Below are 26,826 nucleotides of genomic sequence, written 5' to 3'. Positions count from 1 at the left end.
AAACACCTAACATGAGAAAAGGACAAGCTTCAATGTGGATCCCACGGGAAGATAAAACACCTAACATGAGAAAAGGACGAGCTTCAATGTGGATCCCACGGGAAGATAAAACACCTAACATGAGAAAAGGACAAGCTTCAATGTGTATCCCACGGGAAGATAAAACACCTAACATGAGAAAAGGACAAGCTTCAATGTGGATCCCACGGGAAGATAAAACACCTAACATGAGAAAAGGACAAGCTTCAATGTGGATCCCACGGGAAGATAAAACACCTAACATGAGAAAAGGACAAGCTTCAATGTGTATCCCACGGGAAGATAAAACACCTAACATGAGAAAAGGACAAGCTTCAATGTGGATCCCACGGGAAGATAAAACACCTAACATGAGAAAAGGACGAGCTTCAATGTGGATCCCACGGGAAGATAAAACACCTAACATGAGAAAAGGACGAGCTTCAATGTGGATCCCACGGGAAGATAAAACACCTAACATGAGAAAAGGACGAGCTTCAATGTGGATCCCACGGGAAGATAAAACACCTAACATGAGAAAAGGACAAGCTTCAATGTGGATCCCACGGGAAGATAAAACACCTAACATGAGAAAAGGACAAGCTTCAATGTGTATCCCACGGGAAGATAAAACACCTAACATGAGAAAAGGACAAGCTTCAATGTGGATCCCACGGGAAGATAAAACACCTAACATGAGAAAAGGACAAGCTTCAATGTGTATCCCACGGGAAGATAAAACACCTAACATGAGAAAAGGACAAGCTTCAATGTGTATCCCACGGGAAGATAAAACACCTAACATGAGAAAAGGACAAGCTTCAATGTGGATCCCACGGGAAGATAAAACACCTAACATGAGAAAAGGACAAGCTTCAATGTGGATCCCACGGGAAGATAAAACACCTAACATGAGAAAAGGACCAGCTTCAATGTGGATCCCACGGGAAGATAAAACACCTAACATGAGAAAAGGACAAGCTTCAATGTGGATCCCACGGGAAGATAAAACACCTAACATGAGAAAAGGACAAGCTTCAATGTGTATCCCACGGGAAGATAAAACACCTAACATGAGAAAAGGACGAGCTTCAATGTGGATCCCACGGGAAGATAAAACACCTAACATGAGAAAAGGACGAGCTTCAATGTGGATCCCACGGGAAGATAAAACACCTAACATGAGAAAAGGACAAGCTTCAATGTGGATCCCACGGGAAGATAAAACACCTAACATGAGAAAAGGACAAGCTTCAATGTGGATCCCACGGGAAGATAAAACACCTAACATGAGAAAAGGACAAGCTTCAATGTGGATCCCACGGGAAGATAAAACACCTAACATGAGAAAAGGACAAGCTTCAATGTGTATCCCACGGGAAGATAAAACACCTAACATGAGAAAAGGACAAGCTTCAATGTGTATCCCACGGGAAGATAAAACACCTAACATGAGAAAAGGACGAGCTTCAATGTGGATCCCACGGGAAGATAAAACACCTAACATGAGAAAAGGACAAGCTTCAATGTGGATCCCACGGGAAGATAAAACACCTAACATGAGAAAAGGACAAGCTTCAATGTGGATCCCACGGGAAGATAAAACACCTAACATGAGAAAAGGACAAGCTTCAATGTGGATCCCACGGGAAGATAAAACACCTAACATGAGAAAAGGACAAGCTTCAATGTGTATCCCACGGGAAGATAAAACACCTAACATGAGAAAAGGACAAGCTTCAATGTGGATCCCACGGGAAGATAAAACACCTAACATGAGAAAAGGACGAGCTTCAATGTGGATCCCACGGGAAGATAAAACACCTAACATGAGAAAAGGACAAGCTTCAATGTGTATCCCACGGGAAGATAAAACACCTAACATGAGAAAAGGACAAGCTTCAATGTGGATCCCACGGGAAGATAAAACACCTAACATGAGAAAAGGACAAGCTTCAATGTGGATCCCACGGGAAGATAAAACACCTAACATGAGAAAAGGACAAGCTTCAATGTGGATCCCACGGGAAGATAAAACGGCGATACCAGCACACACACATGTTTAGCTAGTTAGCTTAGCCTCTCAAAACTCACTTTACAAGTAAAAAGCACGACAGAAAATTACCCAGTTCGTCTGTCCTAATGATACTATGAAAGAGTAAACTGCTCTGTGTAATTAAATCAACATTAAAACATTAGAATTCACACTTTACATCGCGCCACTTTAGATACATACCTCTCGCAGTCAGGTTCAGTGCAGACTGACGAGAGAGCGGAGGAGACGCAGTACGTCTGCTAACAACCACTAGAGGGCGCTGTAGCACAAACTAAAACAGTACTCCCAATACCAAGGATAAACTTAGGAACAACACAACAAGTGAGGGATTTTGGTGAAATTAATACATATTGCAATAAAACACATAACATAAGAAATAATAATTACAAATATTATTTACTGTCACTTCTTCTATCTGTTACATTCACCCCTCTTTAATTTCGCCAAATCCCGAAAACATACAGAGGGTTGTGCAAGATAAATAAATAAATTTTACAAAGCACAATTTTCACATTCTTTCGGTCCAAGATAACCCTGGGAATCTAATTCCCCACACAGCATATTAGCTACTTGCTAAGTAAGTTCAGAGAAAACAGAAGTTGATCAGGCTACTGCTTCTCCTAGTATATATGATGCCTTTTACACCACATGAGATCTTGGCATTCAATCCCGTCAATGTGAACATTTTATGACCCAAAACAAAAGAAGAAATGTACTGTATAAAAACAAAACACAAAACTCATTTCTATACCTCTTCTGCCCTGTTTAAAACAAGGTGAGTAAGGACTGTGACCTACTGTTAAACCTGTCTACAATACCCCGTGTGAAAGGTTTTTGCGCCATGTTCTCTATCAGGCGATTGACTGCTTTGACAACCCTGCCTGTACGTGTTCTGACTACGTGCCTGTCAGGCCCTGAACCTTGTGTAGGTATCTGTCTATCAGTCACTGTTGTGGGTGAGGTGATGTTACAGGGTTCTGGCTCATCTAGGTCAGAAACGGTGGCTAAAGGGTCAACATCAGTGTCAGTTATGTATGGCTCGGGGAGCTCACTGGAACCGGGCAAGTCTCTCACAGGTAAGGTTTCCTCTCTTTCTTCCTTGTTTCCACCACCATTGGCAGGATCAGACTGGGGCCTTACAAGTGGCAGCTGATCAGAGTCTCTGGGTGGGGAGTATGACATCTCAACCTCCATTCCTGACTCTCTATCATCTCCCAAAGACTCACAGTCAACATCAGATGATGTGCATATCCATGAGTGGGTACGGTCCTCAGAAGCTTCGACCGCCAGGCCACTCAAAGTATCAATGGATGGAGACTGAAACTCGCTCTCCTCGTCTGAAGCACCTGAATCCAGCTCCCCACTGATTTGTTCTGGGATTGGTAGGAAGCTCACATCCAATATCAAGTTCCGGTGTACAACTTTGGTTTTCCCGCCATCGTCCGCAACTTTATAGATGTGAGTCTGAGGTTTCCGATCCATGACAGTGTAGATAGTGGGTTCCCATTTATCTGCCAACTTCCTCTTTCCTCTTTCCCCTTTATTTGCGAGCAGAACTCTGTCACCAACATTCAGGCAAGTGCCATGGACTCTCTTGTTGTAACCATCAGCTTGATGCTGCTGCTCTTTCCTTGCATGCTGCTGAGCAATGCCAGCGGCTTCATGGAGGCTTGCCGTCAGTTTCTCGGCGTAGGTCTTGTAGTCAACCACGACTGTGTCTTTCAGGACTTGCTTGAAAACCACATCCACCGGAAGTCTGGGGACCCGACCATACATTAAGTAGAATGGGGGGTATCCAGTTGTTTCATGGATGGTGGCGTTGTAAGCAAAGGTCAAGGTTTGTATCTGTTGTGCCCAGTGTTGTTTTGCTGCTAATGGTAAGGCACGCAACATACTGCCAAGTGTCCTATTAAACCTCTCAGTTTGCCCATTTCCCATGGGATGGTATGCAGTTGTGTGTGACTTTGCGATCCCTGTGAGGCTGAGGAGTTCTGCTAGGAGTTTACTTTCGAAATTGGCTCCCTGATCTGAATGGATTCGCTGTGGAAAACCATATATGCAGAACACATTATCCCACAGCTTCTTAGCAACTTGCTTTGCAGTCTGGTTAACACAAGGGAACGCGTGAGCCAACTTAGTAAAGTGGTCAGTTATGACCAAGACATCAACTGATCTTTGTTTGTTATCCTCAGCGCTCCAGAAATCTATGCATACCAACTCCATGGGTGCAGAAGTGCGAATGCTCTCCAAGGGAGCTCGGGCAGCTGGTTCAGGAGTCTTTGCTAGGATACATCGTTGGCAGCATTTCACATATTCCTTTATGTCTCTTTCCATTTGCGGCCAGAAAAAGCGTTGTCTGGCAAGGTGTAGGGTTCTGGCTTGCCCTTGATGCCCTGCAAGGTCATGCACACCAGAAAGGGCATTGACCTTCAAACTGGCGGGTAAGACAAACTGGTACCTTTTCTGCCTGGTTAAAGAGTCTTTGGTAATCCTATAAAGGACTCCATCTTGGACTTTCAGCCGATGCCACTGCTTGCATAGCATCTGTGCTCTTGGACTTAGCCTACATCTCTCTCTTCTAGATGGCAGCTTACCCCGCTCCACAAACAGCCGGACCTCCCCAATGTCTGGATCCTGTTGCTGGCCGTGCCGAAGCTCATCAATAGAGAAGGCTGGAAGGGTGTCTTGTTCTGAGTGTGCCACCTGGGGCAGAACCTGGAGGAACTGAACTGCTCTTGACTCTGCAGCTTTCTCCCACTCAATGTGAGCTTCACAGATGGACTTAACATCAGCGGAATCCTGATTTCCAGGTGGCTTGTGCTGTGGCGCATCTGTGATCACACAGCCCGAGTTATATGCCTGAAGACATTGGACCTTGCACCGGAAAACATCCTGGACTCCTTCCTCCTTTGTTCCCTCGGCTTCTACCAAAAGGTTCTCATATGGCTCGCTGATCAATCTTTGGCCCACTGACCTAGCAAAAGGGTCTCTACTTAAGGCATCTGCCACAATGTTTTTCACCCCAGGTATATGTTTAAGATCGAACATGTATGGGGACAGCTTGGCCACCCACCGCTGTTCGCAAGCGTCAAGTTTTGGTTTTGTCATTATATAGGTCAATGGATTATTGTCGGTCCACACTGTGAAACAGTGACCCTTCAACCAGTGACTGAATTTTTCACAAACACTCCACTTGAGCGCTAGAAATTCCAGGCGATGGGCGGGATACCTCTTTTGTGAGCCAGTGAGGGTCTTGCTCGCAAAAGCAATCGGACGGGCTTTGGTTTCACCTTCTGGTAACTGTGACAAAACGGCCCCGAGGCCATCAAGAGAAGCGTCGATGGATAGGATCAGTGGTTTGGAGAAATCCGGGTGAGCGAGGACTGCACAGTTCAGAAGCTTCTCCTTGAGGCTGAGGAAGGCAGAGTCACAGCCATCAGTCCAGTCTGCAGGTGTGAGCTTTCTGAAGACACCGGGATTCTGGTTTAACTTTCTAACCTTCCCTCTCCGTTTTTGACCAGCTGTAAGGGCAAACAGAGGCTTTGCTGTGGCGGAGCAGTTGGGCATAAAGTGCTGATAGTAGAACACCATTCCCAAAAATGACTTTACTCTCCGAACTGAAGGTGTGCAGCCGTCATCCTCCATTAAATCCTTCTTTGACATTTTGACGATAACTTGAACTTTCTCTGGGTCAACAGCTACCCCATCACCGTCAATAATGTGTCCGAGGAATTTCACGGACCGCTGCAACAGGTGGCATTTTTTTGGACTCAGCTTCAGGTTGTGCTCTCTCAGCCTCTGAAAAACAACCTCCAGCCTATTGAGGGCTTCTTGCTCAGATGGGGCAAAGACCAGGAGGTCGTCAAGATAGCACAGCAAGCTACTGAAGTTTAGATCACCAAAAATGCTCAGCATCATTCTCATGAAAGATGCGGGACTGTTACAAAGTCCCTGGGGCATTCTGTTGTACTCATGTAAGCCCAGGGGTGTTGTGAAGGCGGTGAATTTCTTGTCTTCCTCGTGCACGGTCAGGTTGTAAAAACCTGATGTTAGGTCCATGGTGCTGAAGACAGTGTTTCCGCCAAGAGCCGCCAAGCAGTCCGACTGATGAGGCAGGGGATGAGCATCTTTGATGGTCCTTGCATTCAGCCACCGGAAGTCTGTGCATATCCTGAGGTCACCATTTTTTTTCCAGACCATCACGAGTGGGGATGCATATTCGCTCGTTGACTTCCGAATGATTCCCTGCTCTTCCATCTCAGTGAGGACCTGACGCAGCTTTTGGTAGTGAGCTGGAGGCACTCTGCGATATGGAAGACGGAAAGGACGGTCATCTGTAAGCCGGATCCTATGCACAAAGCCCTTGGCTTCTCCACAATCTAGATGGTGTTTTGAAAACACATCCTGGTACTGTTCCATCATTTCCACCATTTGGATCTTGGTGGAAGAGCTCACTTGGCAATTATCGATGTTGACATCCCCCAGGCCAACATTCTGCAGTCTCTGTTTCAGGTCAGTATTATCAGCGTGTTTGTCATAAGTCACTTTATCTGCGTCATTTTCTTTCTCACAGGAGCCTTGGAGCAGTGTGAAATCTTCAACTGCAACGCAGGGAGAAACATCTGCCAGCTTGCAGTTTCTTTTCAGGGTGAGTGGCTTTTCTGTGTAATTGGTGACCTTCATGGGAACCCAGCCATCTCCCCACAAAGGTGTGACCACTCTGCCAACCATGATACCCCGAGGGATGCACTTGGAAGAGGTAGGTTCCACCACTACTGTGCTCCCAGGTGACATAGGGACATTACTTGGCAACTTGCCCCATAGCAGGTATTCTTGTTTGGGGAGTAGAGTCACTGCTTGGGTTAGCTTAACTGTACCCACCTTGTCTGGTACGTCAGCCCCGTTCCACCTTGTGAGACCAGCCATCATCTCCAGAAACTGCTCGCACTCAGAGGACCCCTGTACATTGCATGAGACGAGTTTCCAGTAGTTTTCGTCATTTTTCAGCTGACTCATCACATATTTCAACATGTTGGTGCCTATGATGATGTCGTCCTTCTGACCAGCAACCACCAGGACCGGGACCATGCACTTTACCCCATACAGACCCAGCTCCATATCATATATGCACTTGGGGCTCACCTGTAGTCCTCCACAGCCAACAAGAATAATGCGCTGTGTCGGCTCTTGCCGCTGTGTCAAAACGTTCTCTGATAGGAGTCTCTGCTCTGCTTCTTCGCTTATTGTACAAGCCATTGATCCCGTATCAAGCAATCCTTGCAACTGAGCAGAATCACTGATCATCACTGGTGCATGGAATAACTCGTCAAATGGCTCAACTTTGTGTATATTCTGAATGATTACTGTGCAATCCTCTGGCATTGCTTTGCAGACATTTGCATATACCTCTTTCTTAGTGTAAATCTTTTTATTACATTTTTCAAAGTACATAGTCAAAACAACATACCAAACAATATAAAGTGCACAACATATCAGACAAGTACATACGTAACTAAAATACTAGAGAAAAAGAAAAAAAAAAAAAAAAAAAAAAAAAATGATAGTTTTGGTTGAAGCTCAAGCCTGTTGGAGGAGTTGCTTGGGAAGTAGGTTAGGAGTTGTAGCTGTAGGTAGGCTACTGGCAGCCTCCAGTTTGGAGGCCAGCCTAATGTTATATGTATGTTGTTGTTATTATCATTATTATTGTTTTATGGTATGTTTGTATCCCACCCCCACCCCCACCCCAACACTTCAGGGAGCCCACAATGCGATACATTTGAAAAGAGCAAGGAATGGTGGATAGAAATAACACTGTTGTGATGAGTTGGAACTGTCGTGGTCTTAACCATCCGATTAAACGAAGTAAAATATTTTCCCACATCACCAAACAGAAAGCGGAGATAGTTTACTTACAAGAAACTCATCTCCTCCCAAAAGACCACAATAAACTATTCAGAGGTGGCTTTTCCAAAATTTTCCATTCAAAATTTACAGCAAAGAGTCGAGGTACAGCCATCCTTATACATAGAGATGTTGTGTTTGAAGAGTCAAAAGTAATTACAGACAAGGATGGGAGATTTGTGATTGTACAGGGGAAGCTGTTCAATTTACCTGTAGTGTTGGTAAATGTATACGCCCCCAACTGGGACAACGTGAAATTCTTCAGTGACCTCTTTGCATGTCTCCCAGACCCGAATAGTCATCAGCTTATACTAGGTGGAGATTTAAACTGTGTATTACATCCAGTTTTAGATCGATCAAAATCTCTATCTGGGACGCTGAGCAGATCAGCCCGATGTGTAAATGATTTTTTACAAACTTATGGAATGGTAGATGCATGGAAATACAAGAACCCAACATCCAGGCAATATTCTTTTTTTTCTACAGCACACCAGACATACTCTAGAATCGATTACATTTTCATAGACAAGAGAATGTTGCCCTTGCTAAAATCTTGCGATTACACAGGCATAGTTATTTCTGACCACAGCCCTGTCTCCATGAAACTTAATTTCACAGATAATATACCATCAAGACGTGTATGGAGGCTAAACCCTAGCCTACTGGCAGATAAAGAGTTTGAGTCTTTTATGTCAAAGCAAATAGACTTCTTCCTTGAGATTAATCAGACACCAGACATAAGTAAACACACCCTCTGGGAGGCAATGAAGGCCTTTTTACGGGGCCAGATAATTTCATATAACGCTAATGTGAATAAAAAAAGAGTGGAAAGGACCAATCAACTCATCTCCAGAATAAATGCTGTAGATAGAGAACACTCTCAGAATCCCCATACCAACCTCTACATGGAACGAGTGGCATTACAAACAGAACTTGATATATTAACTACAGGGTCAGAAGAGGAGCTGTATCTAAAATCCAGGCAGAGGGAATACGAATATGGAGAGAGAGCCAGTAAATTACTCAGCCACCAGTTAAGACAAGCTACTGAAGCTGGATATATAGCAGAGATAGAAACCCCTCATGGTATAACCACGAATCAATTGGATATTAATAATCAATTTAAGAAATTTTATGTGGATTTATATACGTCAGAGTCTTGTGGTGGAGCAGAGACAGAAACTTTTCTTAACAATCTAGAATTATCTCCAATTAGTGAAAAGGAAAAAAAAAATCTTGAACAGCCTATATCAGCTAGGGAAATTGAGCTTGCAATTATAGGAATGAAAAGTGGAAAAGCCCCCGGACCTGATGGGTTTCCCATTGATTTTTATAAAAAATTTGCACTTAAACTGGTCCCCATTTTGAGAGATGTGTTTGCAGAAGTACTTGAAAAGAAGTTATTACCACCCACCATGACACAAGCCATAATTTCAGTTTTACATAAAAAAGACAAGGATCGTTTGAAATGTGACTCATATCGGCCTATAAGTTTGCTCTCAAATGACTATAAGATCTTAACTAAAGCCCTTGCATTACGACTTGACTCCGTCATTCACTCTATAATTCATCCCGACCAGTCAGGGTTTATCTCCGGGCGACAACTTTCTGGTAATTTACGTAGACTCTTTAACATACTCTACTCCCCTAATGGACCGCCCTTACCAGAGGTGCTAATCTCCCTCGACGCCCACAAAGCTTTTGATCGCATTGAATATGAATATCTCTTTGCAGTTTTGAAAAAGTTTGGTTTTGGTCCCACTTTCTGCTCTTGGATCAGGGTCATATATACCTCTCCAAAAGCGTGTATCCGAACTAACAAGATTATATCAGACTATTTTCCTCTTTACAGAGGTACTAGACAGGGCTGTCCGTTGTCCCCACTCTTGTTTAATATAGCCATAGAGCCCTTAGCCTTAGCAATAAGACAAGAGGTAAACTTGATGGGGATAAACAGGGGTGGCCACACCCATAAAGTATCATTATATGCGGATGATCTTATTCTTTATATCTCCGAACCCGAGACATCAATCCCTAAAGCCCTGGACATTATATTCAAATTTGGGAAAATATCAGGTTATAAAATAAATCTTTCCAAAAGTATAATATTTCCGATAAATGATCATGTACAGCAGTTCGATTTTGACTGGTTCCCATTCACAGTAGTTAGAGACAAATTCACATACTTGGGTGTTTCGGTGACACGTAAATATAAGGACTTGTTCAAATGTAATATGTTGCCAGCATTAGAGAAAGCCAAACAAGACTTAAACCGATGGTCATTACTACCCATTTCCCTAGCGGGTAGGGTAAATTCCGTCAAGATGACCATTCTACCAAGACTTCTCTTCCTGTTTCAGAATGTTCCTGTGTTTATTGCAAAATCTTTTTTTAAGAGTTTGGATAAATACATATCTTCCTTTATTTGGAACAAAAACATTCCTAGAATTAGAAAAGCATATCTAGAGAGACCGAAAGATGCGGGGGGACTGGCACTGCCAAATTTTCTGCATTATTACTGGGCTTCCAACATTCATAAAGTTATTCACTGGGTATCAAATTTCTATGAGGGCACAGGACTATTATGGGCTGAGATGGAACAATTTGTTTGCAATCCAGTATCCTTACCATCAATGCTTTGTGCACCACTACCTCTCAGCAAAAAAAGGCAGACAGTCAACCCCATTGTAAATGGCTCACTGAAAATATGGTCCCAGTTTAGGTCACATTTTAAACATAAACAGGCGCTCACTTTGCTACCTATCGTATCTAACGGGCTATTTCCACCTTCATTAATAGACTCTGCATTCCAGTTATGGTTCAGGAAGGGGCTACGATGTATAAGGGATCTTTTTCAAAATAAAAACTTTATGTCTTTTGAGCACATTGTTAGAGAACATGACATACCTAAATCTCATTTTTTCAGGTATTTGCAAGTGCGCAGTCTAGTCAGAAAGCTTTTTGTTTCCTTCCCATCTCGCCCGACAAATGTTTGGATTGAGGAATTTTTAGATTTGGATCCTCTTGAACGTGGTCTGATATCTAGACTGTACAGTGAAATTCAAAGGGTGGCATCGCCTTCACTGAACCATCTCAGGGAACAATGGGGTAAAGACTTCGGAGCGGTTATTTCAGATAAAGTTTGGCGGTTTGCAATTGAACGGATCCATTCAACATCTATCTGTGTAAAACATGGATTACTACAATTTAAGATTATTCACAGACTCCACCTTTCAAAAAGCAAACTCGCAAAGATGTTCCCAGGAACAGATCCAACTTGCTCCCGTTGCCATCAAGACGATGCCACCCTTTATCACATGTTTTGGACTTGCCCAGCCCTGGTTCCACTCTGGACCGCTATCTTTGAAACCTTTTCATACATTTGTGGTAAAGAAATACAGCCAGACCCAACAATTGCAATATTTGGGGTAGCTCCTCCAGAAGTCTCACTGTCATTGGTTCAAGCTGATGCAGTGGCTTTTTCCTCACTGCTAGCGCGAAGGCTAATACTACTACAGTGGAAATCCAACAATTCACCGACGCATTCTCAATGGATAGAAAGTGTAATGACATATTTAAAGCTAGAGAAACTTAGATACTCAACAAGAGGCTCATCTAAGAGGTTTTTCAAAGTGTGGCGGCCTTTTCTCTTTTACTTTGAACATGACTATGTATCTAAACAGCAGATGTAGGCTTCCCTGATCCCCCCCCCCCCATCCCCCACCCACACGTGCACACACACACACACACACACACACACACACGCACACACACACACACACACACACACACACACACTCTCAAAATCCACATTCACACAAGTATGGATGTATAAATGTATGTTATTTTAGTAGTGTTCCACATTTTTTTGCATATACCTCTTTCAAATCCTCATTTCCTTCAAGGGTTGGTCCTTTAACGCCCACACGTCCCCTCGCCAAATGTGAGCTGTCTAGTTTAAACCTGTTCCACCTTGCTCATTTCTGGGCTGTGTTTGGACAGGTTGTGACGTGGCATTATTTCTTGACTTTCGTTGGTGGCATTCTCTCCTCCAATGGCCAGGCTTGAAACAGCTCATGCAGAGATTTTCCTGCCTGCAGTGCATAGTTGTTGAGTGGTCACCGGACTGGCAAACCTTGCATCTCCTTTGAGTAAAATTTGCTTGCTCCCCAATAGGTGGTGTAACTACTGCTGACTGAGCCTTCTGCTCCAGCACGCGGTCCAGCAAGCTGATGAGGGACTGAATGCAGACACTCTCTGCCTGAGAAGAGGATGAGGGCCCCATTGCATTCTGGTCGCAGGTAAGCTCCCTGGCATTATCAGTAGCTACAGCCTCCGTTGCTGAAGTCTGGGCATGTGCACCAACCTGCTTTGGTTGTGGAGGCCGACATGTTTTACCTTGAGACTTGGTCCTAGCCTCTCTCTGGTTTTCAGTGAGGCGCTCCTGGATCTCATCTGCTGTCCATTTCTCTGCTGTTTTAAACTTCAGAACACTTGAAAGTGCAGGGTCGGGGCAGTGTTTCACAAACATCATTGTGACTTCATGAGAGGGATCTTCAATATTCCGTCCCTGCCTCCTCAGACACTCATCTGCCACATCCACAGCTTTATTCAAGCGGATCCAATAGTCCATTGGGCTTTCTCCGGCCAAAGGGAGAGTGTTATAAAAATCTGCCAAAGGCATCGAAGAATATGTTACCTCACTAAAATGTTGTTTGAGTATATCAAAGACAAGCTTGGAGTCTTCAGCAGGCCTTAAAGATGGAATGCTGCGCAGGGTGACCTTGACAACATCTCTAGCCTTTCCCATCAATCTTGAAATTATTTCTTGGGAATGCTCATGAGGCGGGACACCCCTCTTATTCAGGTAAGCATCCATGATTTCCTCCCATTCATGTACTGTGTGTTTGTCGGTTCCATCACCCCTGAAGTGCGGTGGCTCCTTCACATCTGACTGCATCACTAACTTCACCCCAGTCATGTTTAACTCAGAGAGACCCGGGCCCGTGTTCAAACTAGGTGCATGAGTAGTTCGATCTTCTTGGCTACCTGCAGTTTTCTGCATCTGGCTTGCAATACTCTCTCCAATTTGGTTGGCTAACTGTGTTATGAGATCCCCTATGTCTGGATAACTCATGTCTGGACTAGGCATGTGCTGTCTGGGAGAAAGTACATCGGTGTGCATGTGAGTGGAAGAGAATGCAGGGTGGCCTACTACACTAGCACCCCTTACTGAAGTTGATTCTACTTCACCAAAAAGCTTGCCCCGTCCGAAGCTTACTGAACCAGTACCCCCATCATGGCCAAATGGTATCTTAACATTTTTACCATCAGTCATCTTAGCTAGGTTTGTTATCTCTTAACCAAAGCTAATAAGAGGTAAGTGAATACTCAACATACACAAAAAAAACAGGATAAAAATGAACTTGTGAAGACTAAAGCACCAACAACACTTAACACTCACAATATATGCAGTATTTGTCACAGCATTAATGTCTCTGAAGTGTGTTAGTACTTGTTACAGCATCAGTGTCCTTGAAATGTTAATACTTGCTGCAGCAACCACCGGCGATCACGCTGACGATGATCTGAAGCGGAGAAATCCGGGTCACGGCACCAATGTAGCCGGAACGGTCTGCAGGTCCCGACCACACTGCGTTGTGTTCTGGTGCACAATCAGACGCTGGACACTGGCATGTCTTGTTGAACTCAGGTTTATTCCTGTTTTGAGCCCAGAGAGAGCAAAATGCTGTCATATGGGTTTTATCCTCATAGAAAAACACCTCTCGCAGTCAGGTTCAGTGCAGACTCATTATAAACATGAAAATAACTCAAAACATGTAAATCAAATGAGACACAATAAAATATAAATGAGTGTGTCATTACTTTGTGTCTCCAATTACATAACATTCAATTATATTATCAATAACAATTGGCTTTAGGCTTAGCCTACATCGCCGTGACATGTGAAATAAATCATATAGATGTGTGTTTGTCATTACATGACACACACACACACAAAAAAAAATACATATTCAATAAAAAAAAGATTTTACAGACCCCTATGGCTGTCATGAAAATTACACTGTTCCACAATCACCTCACACAATATACTTAAAATGAATACTATAATTACTGAACACGGTAATGGGAGTACAACACATATACACATACCTGTTTTGAGCCCAGAGAGAGCAAAATGCTGTCATATGGGTTTTATCCTCATAGAAAAACACCTAACATGAGAAAAGGACAAGCTTCAATGTGGATCCCACGGGAAGATAAAACACCTAACATGAGAAAAGGACAAGCTTACATGTGTATCCCACGGGAAGATAAAACACCTAACATGAGAAAAGGACAAGCTTCAATGTGTATCCCACGGGAAGATAAAACACCTAACATGAGAAAAGGACAAGCTTCAATGTGTATCCCACGGGAAGATAAAACACCTAACATGAGAAAAGGACGAGCTTACATGTGGATCCCACGGGAAGATAAAACACCTAACATGAGAAAAGGACAAGCTTCAATGTGTATCCCACGGGAAGATAAAACACCTAACATGAGAAAAGGACAAGCTTCAATGTGGATCCCACGGGAAGATAAAACACCTAACATGAGAAAAGGACAAGCTTCAATGTGGATCCCACGGGAAGATAAAACACCTAACATGAGAAAAGGACAAGCTTCAATGTGGATCCCACGGGAAGATAAAACACCTAACATGAGAAAAGGACAAGCTTCAATGTGGATCCCACGGGAAGATAAAACACCTAACATGAGAAAAGGACAAGCTTACATGTGGATCCCACGGGAAGATAAAACACCTAACATGAGAAAAGGACAAGCTTACATGTGTATCCCACGGGAAGATAAAACACCTAACATGAGAAAAGGACAAGCTTCAATGTGGATCCCACGGGAAGATAAAACACCTAACATGAGAAAAGGACAAGCTTCAATGTGGATCCCACAGGAAGATAAAACACCTAACATGAGAAAAGGACAAGCTTATATGTGGATCCCACGGGAAGATAAAACACCTAACATGAGAAAAGGACGAGCTTACATGTGGATCCCACGGGAAGATAAAACACCTAACATGAGAAAAGGACAAGCTTACATGTGGATCCCACGGGAAGATAAAACACCTAACATGAGAAAAGGACGAGCTTACATGTGGATCCCACGGGAAGATAAAACACCTAACATGAGAAAAGGACAAGCTTACATGTGGATCCCACGGGAAGATAAAACACCTAACATGAGAAAAGGACGAGCTTCAATGTGGATCCCACGGGAAGATAAAACACCTAACATGAGAAAAGGACGAGCTTACATGTGGATCCCACGGGAAGATAAAACACCTAACATGAGAAAAGGACGAGCTTCAATGTGGATCCCACGGGAAGATAAAACACCTAACATGAGAAAAGGACAAGCTTACATGTGGATCCCATGGGAAGATAAAACACCTAACATGAGAAAAGGACGAGCTTCAATGTGGATCCCACGGGAAGATAAAACACCTAACATGAGAAAAGGACCAGCTTCAATGTGGATCCCACGGGAAGATAAAACACCTAACATGAGAAAAGGACGAGCTTCAATGTGGATCCCACGGGAAGATAAAACACCTAACATGAGAAAAGGACAAGCTTCAATGTGGATCCCACGGGAAGATAAAACACCTAACATGAGAAAAGGACGAGCTTCAATGTGGATCCCACGGGAAGATAAAACACCTAACATGAGAAAAGGACAAGCTTCAATGTGGATCCCACGGGAAGATAAAACACCTAACATGAGAAAAGGACAAGCTTCAATGTGGATCCCACGGGAAGATAAAACACCTAACATGAGAAAAGGACGAGCTTCAATGTGGATCCCACGGGAAGATAAAACGGCGACACCAGCACACACACATGTTTAGCTAGTTAGCTTAGCCTCTCAAAACTCACTTTACAAGTAAAAAGCACGACAGAAAATTACCCAGTTCGTCTGTCCTAATGATACTATGAAAGAGTAAACTGCTCTGTGTAATTAAATCAACATTAAAACATTAGAATTCACACTTTACATCGCGCCACTTTAGATACATACCTCTCGCAGTCAGGTTCAGTGCAGACTGACGAGAGAGCGGAGGAGACGCAGTACGTCTGCTAACAACCACTAGAGGGCGCTGTAGCACAAACTAAAACAACCACTAGAGGGCGCTGTAGCACAAACTAAAACAACCACTAGAGGGCGCTGTAGCACAAACTAAAACAACCACTAGAGGGCGCTGTAGCACAAACTAAAACAGTACTCCCAATACCAAGGATAAACTTAGGAACAACACAACAAGTGAGGGATTTTGGTGAAATTAATACATATTGCAATAAAACACATAACATAAGAAATAATAATTACAAATATTATTTACTGTCACTTCTTCTATCTGTTACATATGTAAAGACAGTGACCCAAAATTATACATATATATATATATATGTATGTATATATATATATATATACATACATATATATATATATATATATATACATTTATATATATACACACACATATATATATATATATATATATGTGTGTGTGTGTGTGTATATATATGTTTATATTTATATACACATGTATATATATATATATATATATATGTATATATATATATGTGTGTATATATATATATATGTATATATATATATATATATATATATGTATATATATGTTTGGCTGGCCCGCAACCTGAAGTGAAATTAGTGTCCACTAATATTCTCAGTGACACAATGAGGTTTCCTACTGTCAACCTGAAGTGAAATTAGTGTGTGATAGTGGACACGATCCTTTTAATTATAATCTGAATTTAGAGGGAAGATAGCCCATATATGAGATTTTTAAAGGGCTTTAACTTTGAAATTCTACATCAGAATGTTTTGATGCTGTCTGAGTGATACTTTAAGGTGGTCTACTGTTATTCTGAAGTGAAATGAGTCTGTGATAGTGGACATTGTGTTTTTTAAATGCTATCTATCCTAAGTGAATTTAGGCACATAGTAGAAACATGAAGGTGCTGAGGGTGAGGTGGTATACTGTCATTTAGAAGTCAGATCAGTCTTTGGAAATGTATTCTTTAATATTAAGTTTCACTAAGTATTTACACAAGTGGAATAACATGTTTCTCTGAGCTACATTTTGGAGGTGGTTATTTTACTTTTAAATTATCATTAATGTCATTTAGTATTTCACATGTATTTATTTTGTTTCATGTATTTATTTTTTACCTATTTGTGTATGTATTTGTTTAAATAATTATTCATTAATGAATTTATTAATGACAAAGTGACTGAACTCTTGAATGAATCTGAATGGCTCATCATTTATCAGAACGGTGCTTTTATTTTAAAGTCTGTGCCTACACGCTCTTACCGTGATGCCTAGGATATACACGCTCTTACCGTGATGCCTAGGATATACACGCTCTTACCGTGATGCCTAGGATATACACGCTCTTACCGTGATGCCTAGGATATACACGCTCTTACCGTGATGCCTAGGATATACACGCTCTTACCGTGATGCCTAGGATATACACGCTCTTACCGTGATGCCTAGGATATACACGCTCTTACCGTGATGCCTAGGATATACACGCTCTTACCGTGATGCCTAGGGTATACACGCTCTTACCGTGATGCCTAGGATATACACGCTCTTACCGTGATGCCTAGGATATACACGCTCTTACCGTGATGCCTAGGATATACACGCTCTTACCGTGATGCCTAGGATATACACTACCGCAAAACAATGTGGGGGCTGGCGTGACTGTGTTTTTCGAAGTGGAGGCTGGCGTGATTGAATGGGTCTGGAATATCAAGCTAATAAGCTATCATAAGCACAGCATTACCTAGCCACGGTTAGTTTATGAACACATGAGCAGTTAGTGCTAGGCACTATTCAGTCATCAGCCTGCATTAGCTTGGTAGGGAAGCTAACGTTAGCTACTGTCTAACCTTAGCCAGCCAACATGACCAACACTTAAGATATTCACCTAACATTACGTTCATTCTGCAGCAGATAATGGTGTGGGTACCTGTTACAAACAGGCTCGGTAAGGAACGTGCTGACAAATTCGGTGTATTTGCTGAGTTATAGCATTTTTTAATATATTGAATGCCTTTAAGTACCATATCCAAGTATGTGCATGTGTGTAGCCTCAAACAGGCAGCTTTTCTGATGGAGCTGTGGCATTTGATACATAGGTTAACAGACTGACTTAAGCTAGGGAGAGAAGAAAGACATAAGCGTGAAATCAGATGGAAATTGAATTGTTTGAATGGGTTGCTACTGTCAATGAAATTGCAAGGCTAACATTACTTCTGGATTACTGAAAAAATATAGAGGTGAAGTGGGTTTTACATTGCATGACAGCACAAAATTGCGTTTTACTAATTTTCTCTCCAAATGAGGAGGCAGTCTCCAGACAGTCTGAGTTGTTAAAAAGGAACTGTGCCAACATGTGATTTATTTTTACAGATGCCACTAAAAAAAAACCATAAAAGGGTTGATTCTGCGAAGAGGGCATGGGCCTTGAGGAAGGCTTTAATGGTGGGTGATGCAGAGTCAATATATTCTTAAAGAGATGTCTTTATTGTGCTGACTTTGATTTTGCATAAAACCCCTTTAGACAAATATTGGAGTGGACGTTGCTAAAATCCCATGAGTGTTCTTTAATGTTGAAAACAGAAGATCCTGCACAATGCTCTTGCTCATTAGCACAATTTATGCATCGTACTAAAGGTTAGGTCCCTCTGGACTGTTTTACAAACGTCTTACAACATTGATCTTATATAAACTTCACACAACAATATCATGTATGTTATAGACACGTTAGACTTCTCTCCAGTGAGATATAGTGAGTTAATATAGTGACTTTGAGATATGTATAAATTGTAATTCTGTTCTGAATTCTCTCTTTTTTTTAAAACAATTGTAATATGTTTTAGAGGCCCCCTACAGCCAGTGTTACTTTCTGTTTTTTGGTTGACATTCTTTTTCAAACAGAGAATGGGGGTGTGGTCAATAAAATTAAAAAACAACTAACTGTAATGAAAAAAAAACAATAACAGTATCGATGAACAGAACCGATAAGGAGTGTCGATAAGAGTAGTAGTATCGATAAAATGCTAACAATACCCATCTTGCTGAATGAGTTATCAATCATAACTGGAAAAATGTAATTACACCTCTTGCATAACCACAATGTTTCAAATATTCTTTAGTCTTTAAAGGGCACTAGATTTTAAGAAGTCCCTCTGCATGACTGCAGAAGGTCCACACAATGTAAATGTTTTTGTATTAAATCAGCAACTTAAGTAGTAGACAAAATACTTACTAGTAGTTGACAAAGAAATGCTTAAGCTGATGGCAGTCATAGACTAGGTATTAAACATCTTACATTTATGTTGATGTTTAGGTGTCCGTATGGATCTGAAAATGTTAACTATTTACTAAGGAGTGTGTGTGTGTGTGTGTGTGTGTGTGTGTGTGTGTGTGAGTGCGTGTGTGTGTGTGTGTGTGTGTGTGCGCGCGTGCGTGTGCGTGCGTGCCTCCCTCCCTCCCTCCTCTCTGTGTCTGTCTGTCGCTCTCTTAGGATCCAAACCTGAACCAGGAGGCTGAGCCAGGAGTGGAGGAGGGTCCAGCTGATTCTGGCTCCCAGGGCTCTGGTTATTATTATTTGTTGTCTTGTGCCGCGGCTCAATTTGCCGTGAGCTGGAATGAGCGAGAAAAATGAAACTTGGCGCGATAACTGCAAATGATGTGCATGTGCTTCTCAAGAACTATGACCCCAATCGGCCACATAGTGGCGCTGTAATTAACGCCCAAACACGCGACATTGGAAAGGCCACGCCCCGCCCACCGTAAGTCCGATTGACTTGAAACTTGACAGACATGTGCAGCTCCGTGTGATCTACAATAAAGCCTCTGGGACCACTAAAGTCCGCCTAACTAGATTTTCCGCCATATTGGATTTTTTGAAAAACACATTTTTGACATCTCCTAAACCGTTGGTCCGATTTCTACCAAATTTTCTGCGGATCATCATTGGACTAATGTCATCTAACGTTGCATAAAGCGTGTTGATACCTCATTGCGTTATGAAGCTGTTGACCAACAAACTTTTCAATAGTCGGAGCTTAGCAGGAAATTGGCCATAATTCATTGACCATTAGTCAAATCATCATAAATCTTGGTAGATATCTTCAGTACGTGTTTGGGAATAGGCGTACCAAAGCATTTTCCGCTTGACCCATAGGGGGCGCCAAAACTCTCAAACAATTATATCGCAAGATCCGGTGGACAGAATTTTATCAAATTTGGTGCACATACTCTAGGCGCTAGTGGCGCTTTGAGCGCGAAAGGCTATAACCCGCGAAATGCCGCTTGCGGCTTTAATTAGTATTATTATTATTATTATTATCAAGGTAACAGATGAATGATTTTGACATGATTTCTTCTACATTGTTCGTCACTGCTTTTGTTTGTTCCATCAGGTGTCCTGAAACAATCTATAGCTTCAACTGCAGCCACTTGGTTCCTTGTTCCTTAGTAAATTATGTCAAATCAAGTGAATTCATGTTTGGTTTAACAGCTGTATTTACAGAATACAGTAAATACAGCGAGAAGAGCACTCTTGAAAAGGAGCTCTCCAACTTAGAGGGCAAATACAAGGTCATGGAGACTCTCCGGGACAGCCAAGAGACGGAGCTCCAAACTCTCAAGGTATAAAGTCTGCTGCTGGATAGCAGCTAATACTAGAGATGTCCCAATAACATTTTTTTCTTTCTCACTACCGATTGTGATACCTGAACTTGCGTTATTGGCTGATACCGATCCGATACCAGCGCGATTTTTAAAAAATCTGCATTATTATTATTATTATTATTATTATTAAACAGCTGTTTACTACTGACCATGCGTTTCGTGTGATGCGTCTTAAAATGTTTTCAAAAATCAGTTTTCTTCTTCGCTGCTCTAAAACAGTAGTTATCCACGGCGACAGCACAGTGAAGGCTACTATTTTGGAGCTGCAAAGAATTGATTTCCAGTTAAACAAGTTGATTTTTTTTCTGGGTTCATAAATTCTGGTATCGGATCAGTGCATAGAAGTTTGAAGATTATTTTAAAAACAGATATGTTGCTCAGATTTAAGATGAGAATTAACAGTATGCTTTTCGTCTGTCCGTCTTTCCTCTGCAGATGAAGCTTGTCGTACAGGAGTCAACTCTGGCCCGCCTGCAGGTGACCCTCAGAGACACCGAGGAAGAGGTCCGCTCTCTCAGGGACACTGTGGTCCAGCAGAAGGATGAGCTGCATGCCGGGGAGATGGAGCGCAGACAGCTCCACAATTCCATCCAGGAGCTCAAGGCAAGTTACAATGTGGTGGAACAGATCAACACAGCCCGGTGGACGGCACCATCAAAGTCCTTTCAGTAGCTAATCCATGGGCTGGGCTACGTAGTTCTATTCTAACTCTACTGAGGAAAACATTTGTTTTTTTTCCTTTTTGAATTTCTTTGCAATTATTTTTGTAGTGTTGTAAACACCAAAGCCAAACAAATGTTACTATTCTCTCTGACTAATGAGACTACTTTGTCCACCACCCTTTTCATGCAGGGCAATATCAGGGTCTTTTGCAGAGTGCGCCCCCTGGTGGAGGGAGGCCTCAGCAAGCACATTCAGCTCCTGACCAGCGACAACAAGGCGATCACACTGGCCAAAACAGAAGAGGTATACCACATCTATAAATAAAGGCATGTTTGTAGTTAAGGAAACAGTTTTTTTTTCCAGCAGGCCACAGTAGCAAGTACTGATGTATTTACTGTCTAATCAGACATTTTTTTACATTGTAGAAAAGAAAAAAATGTCAATATCTTCATGGATGGATGTCACAGTTACCATAACAAACATGTCTCTCAACAGTACCACATCAAACTCACCTTAAAGAAGATGCCACATACTGATTTGAGTTGCATAGGCATATCTTAAACTACTAAAACTTAATTCTGCCCTTTTCTGCTTTTTAGTCCCACACAGGCAAAACTGCTGAGACTCAGAAGAATTACAGCTTCAGTTTTGACCGGGTGTTTGGCCCCCAGGCTTTACAACAAGAGGTAAACAACATGTGCATATACATTTTTACAATATATAAAAGAGTCTTCAAGTTATGATTTTAAGATAAACAAAACACATGCATGTTTTGTGGCTGTTTCCTACCAGGGCAGGAAATTCATGGTGATTTTGTCAATTTGTTGTCAGGTCTTCGAAGAGATCTCGCTGCTGGTGCAGTCGGCATTGGACGGCTACAACGTCTGCTGCTTTGCTTATGGCCAGACAGGAAGCGGAAAGACGTACACCATGGAGGGAGACGAGTATGATGAGTGCAGAGGTGTAATTCCCAGAGCCGTGAAGCAAATCTTCAGAGCAGCAGAGAAACTGGGAGCACAAGGCTGGGAGGTTAGTGTGTAATGTCATGGATGTGAATACAAACAGGGAAGCAGGTCTTTCTATTCAAAATGAACTCTGTCTACATCAGTTAAAGCATTTTAAACCTGCAATTACTGATTTTTTTCTGGCCACTTTGGGACAGCAGAAACAAGTTGTGAACACAACATTGACATATCATCACCTTTTAAGTTGATGTGTGGAAACCGTTCAGTTGCTGATTTACGCATACAGCAGTTACAGAGCAACAAAATTACGGAGCCGGTATAGGGGGGATAATATTACGAGAAAAAACTCTGAATTTCCGAGTTTAAAGGCGTAAAGAGAAAAACTAGAATATTCTCTGAGATTAAAGTAATAAATTCACGAAAAAAAAGTAAATATTCTCTGTGATTATAAAGTCATAAATTTGCGAGGAAAAAGTTCAGAAATTGTCTGAGATTAAAGTAATAAATTTACGTGAACATTTTTTAATATTCTCTAAGATTAAAGTCATAAATTTCAAGAGTAAACTAGAATATTCTCTGAGTTTATAACGTCATAAATTTCAAGAGTAAACTAGAATATTCTCTGAGTTTATAACGTCATAAATTTGCGAGAAAAAAAAAACGTGGAAAAAGAGTGTTTTTTTTTTTTTGTCAAGGAACTCCACTCCACTGCTTGCCTTGTATTATACCTGCAGGGAAACCTGTTCAAATTATACTTTGCAATCAGACTTATCAAGAAGTAGATACTTGTGATTTTAGCCCAGAATCACCATATTATCATAAGCGTCTGGACTTTGAAGAGACATCGCCGTGAATTGGTCCAATTCAGAAGAAAACAGCATATTGATTTGGATGAGGTGATAGCTTTTGTGCATCAGGAACTACAACGCAATGGACAGATGCAGGGATATCACCATGTTCCATACTGTTGCACCTCCTCACTAACGTGTGGGTGTGGCATTCCCTGTTTACCATCTGTTGTGATGAGGTTGATCCAACCTTGCAAAGTGAAGGGATGTGGTTCCTTGACCCAAAAAAGTCTTTTTTTTCTCGAAAATTTGTGATTTCAATCTCAGAATTTCTGTCTTTTTTTCTTGTAAATTTCTGACAACACAATGTCACAATATAGTGCAAGACAGATGCACAAAGACAAGTTCATAGAGAGCAGTCCAGGCTGCCGCATTGGGATTCATTTTCACACTAGTGTGATTTCTGCTGGAGCTTTTGGCACCCAGACTCTCACATCGGTGTAGATTCATGCTCTGTGTGCCACCGTTGACACCAGCCAACAAAACAAAGTGAAAGGGAACATTTTCATTAAATGTTGGAACCATTTCTGTTTTTTTTCTCAGTTCTCCTTCACAGCGAGCTTTGTAGAAATTTACAATGAGACCCTGCGAGACCTCCTGTACACTGGCACGGCCAGCAAGAGGCCCGAGCATGAGATCCGCAAGACCACCAATAACGAGATGACGATCACCAACCTCACATACGAGAAGGTCTGCAACGAGGATCAGGTACGCTAGGCTCATATATCAGTCACTCAAGTTACTTGACTGTTCAGTCATTCATTTTGCATGCAAAAAAAAATACTTAACATTAAAGATTAAATCAGTAAACAAGTACGATAAGCATGATCGACATATTAACAGTTAACTATGAACATACCATGTTATCTCTACCGTTGTTACTTTACAGTAAATAATCTCTATGATCCCCTCCCACTGCCAGGTTCTCGGCCTGATCATGTTGGCGAATCAGAATCGCTCTACAGCCCAGACGGCCCAGAATGACCGCTCCTCTCGCTCCCATTCAGTGTTCCAGCTGGACATCGAGGGAGTGAATGTTGGCAGGGATGTCAAATGCAAGTGTGAGTATAATCCCGCTGATTATGCCCGTGTCAGAAATGTGGTTTCACTTGTGTATTTAGAATATCAAAACTCTTTGTTTAAGGTAGGTTTCTTGTTCGGTTGTCTAAAATCGCTGCAGTTTCTGCGTACGTGATCTATGTGCTCTTTTTATAATCTGATTTATAAGTTTCTTTTTGTTAAACCTGCATATGTATTTTGTGTTTTTTGTGTGTATAGCCACTCTGTGCCTGGTGGACTTGGCCGGCAGTGAGCGCATGCTGAAGAGTCAGTCTCAGGGTGACCGCTTTAAGGAGATGACTGCCATCAACGGCTCCCTCTCCAACCTGGGCATGGTCATCTCCGCACTGGCCAACAAGGTCTGTAAGCAGGAGCCCTTTCTTGCTGAAAGAGGATGTGAAGTCTAAAGGTCCTGACACACCAAGCCGACAATAAGCCGTAGGACAGTTTGGGGCCGTCGGTGAGCGTCTGCCGGCCTAGTTTTTTCCGTGCGTCTTCTCATTTTTCGGTCTTCCGGTTTCCCTTTTTGAATGACGAATACAGACTACCGCCGCCTGCTGGTGTGGAGAGTTATTTCCTCTCACGCAGGTGCAGAGAACGTACGTGGTAGTTGGCAGTCAGCTGTAGTCTTTGCGGTGTGTTTGAGTGCAACTTTTTGGCGAAGACAAAGGCGACGTGTGGAGATTCAACCGGTGGCCTTGGTCGCTGATAGTTCTTTGATATCGGCTTGGTGTGTCTGGGCCTTTAAGATGAATGCTTTATTTACAGCTTGCCTTTCAGTGTTCATTTAGTTTGTGACATAAACTGATTTTGTTTGTGTTCCAGGAGAGCTATGTTCCCTACAGAAACTCTAAGCTGACCTACCTGCTTCAGGGATGCTTGGGAGGAAATAGCAAAACGTGAGTTCTTGAACAACATACTGTAGTTTCAAGACATCAGTGGTCGGCTCCAACAGATGCTCTTTTATGTTGCGTCACTTGAGTTCAAGGCAGCAAACCACTCTTTTCAATCATTTGTCCACAGTAAGAGGTTTTATCCAAAATTGAGAAGCTGATTTGACTGCATGTAAGCTCTGCCTCCATACAAGAGCTGTTGCCTCCCAAAGCAGGGCAGATTAATTATGACTTTACTGATCTTTGGTATTGGTTTGCTGGTTTTAAATTCTCACCCAGGTAGACGTATTTAGGAGAGGAGATCATTCTGAGTTATTCTAATGAGTTTATTTGTGTTTTTTCTCATCCCAGGCTGATGTTTGTGAACATCGCCCCAGAGCCAGACAGCTTTGGGGAAACCCTAAACTCTTTGAGGTTTGCCAGCAAGGTCAGTGCATCTATGGTTGTGGTTAATCATGACATGAGTACATTAATCACATGATGTGAAACTGTAGATTAATGTGAACTTCATTGTAAAGTTAAATTAACTTTATTAGCTGAAGAAGTACAAGAGAAAGCTCTTTAAGTTAAAGTAAATACAGTAGTTCCTGGTGCAAAAATGCCCCCAACTAGCAATGTTAAACAAATATATTTTTAAAGTCTTCATCATCAGGTTACCTGTTTCCTTGACCCACAGCTTTATTTTGCTTGTAACACTGTTACAGTGTAATTGTTTATAATTTTCTCATGATTGCGACTTTGTGATTTCTGACATGCGATGTTTTCTCTTTGCTCTCTTTACAGACTGTGTCATTGGTACTGCAAGCGCCAACAAGAAATAGAGCGAAGTGCTTAAAAAAAACTCTGTCCTTACCACCTATACCGTTATCTATGAAATATTCAGTATAATCGTTTCCCATGCCTTTTAACTCACACTTTGTGCTGTTTGGAAACATTATAAAAATGATATCCTTTTGTATATGCTCAGGGCTTTGATTACTAATCACTAACACAGCCTTTTTTAACATTTCTATGCTTTTATATAAATAAAGTGGATGTGTACATATGCATGTTTCTAGTTAGTTTTTTTATATATACTCTTTAAGGGTCCTTGACTGATGAGGAAATTCTCTAGTTGAGACATTTAATCTTCATTGGACGTGTCAGTGTGTAGCATTTAGGGGCATCTATTGGCAGAATTGGAATATAATATTAATAACTATGTTTTCTTTTAGTGTATAATCACCTGAAACTAAGAATCGTTGTGTTTTCGTTACCTTAGAATGAGCCGTTTTTATCTATATAGGGAGCGGATCCTCTCCATGGAGCCGGCCGCCATCGTAGGTCTCCGACACGCTCGGCACACGGGAGAAGCTTCAGTCGGTTGCAATCTGCAACCTCAACCGCTAGATGCCGTCAAATCCTACACACTGCTCCTTTAATGAAAGGACCCATATTATTCCGATTTATATATTTTAATTATTTTCAATTTACATATGGTGTGTTTTGTATAACTTGCACAATAATTTCAAATAAAGTTTTCTCACTTTTTCCAAACCAAACTACAGGGTTTTACCTTCTTTTGAATTCCTTTGTTCTACTTTCCAGGCAAATGACT

General features: G+C 41.9%; 1 protein-coding gene across 1 annotated transcript; it reads left to right on the top strand.

Moving 5' to 3' along the window:
- The first annotated feature begins 8,086 nt into the window (after window positions 1-8,086).
- LOC119484172 lies at window positions 8,087-26,050 on the top strand. The gene is made up of 15 exons (XM_037762738.1): window positions 8,087-8,447; window positions 8,506-10,051; window positions 13,535-13,608; window positions 19,630-19,702; window positions 20,641-20,759; window positions 21,237-21,404; window positions 21,654-21,767; window positions 22,064-22,150; window positions 22,296-22,493; window positions 23,821-23,985; window positions 24,200-24,338; window positions 24,556-24,695; window positions 25,162-25,235; window positions 25,581-25,693; window positions 26,013-26,050. The coding sequence occupies exons 1-15, from the start codon at window positions 8,412-8,414 to the stop codon at window positions 26,048-26,050; spliced, it is 3,084 nt and encodes a 1,027-aa protein (XP_037618666.1). The 5' UTR covers window positions 8,087-8,411.
- The last annotated feature ends 776 nt before the right edge of the window (window positions 26,051-26,826 follow it).

Source organism: Sebastes umbrosus, unplaced genomic scaffold (assembly GCF_015220745.1).
Source record: "Sebastes umbrosus isolate fSebUmb1 unplaced genomic scaffold, fSebUmb1.pri S35, whole genome shotgun sequence".
Taxonomy (NCBI): domain Eukaryota; kingdom Metazoa; phylum Chordata; class Actinopteri; order Perciformes; family Sebastidae; genus Sebastes; species Sebastes umbrosus.
This window is presented reverse-complemented; position numbering and strand designations above follow the sequence as displayed.

What these genes read in the sequence shown, in the direction of transcription:
- LOC119484172 (XM_037762738.1), top strand. Translation starts at nt 8,412, where the DNA reads ATGGAAATACAAGAACCCAACATCCAGGCAATATTC. An exon ending in CCAACATCCAGGCAATATTC is followed by an intron (nt 8,448 to 8,505) that starts TTTTTTTTCTAC and finishes TTCATAGACAAG; the next exon opens with AGAATGTTGCCCTTGCTAAA. An exon ending in CAGGGATGTCAAATGCAAGT is followed by an intron (nt 24,339 to 24,555) that starts GTGAGTATAATC and finishes TTGTGTGTATAG; the next exon opens with CCACTCTGTGCCTGGTGGAC.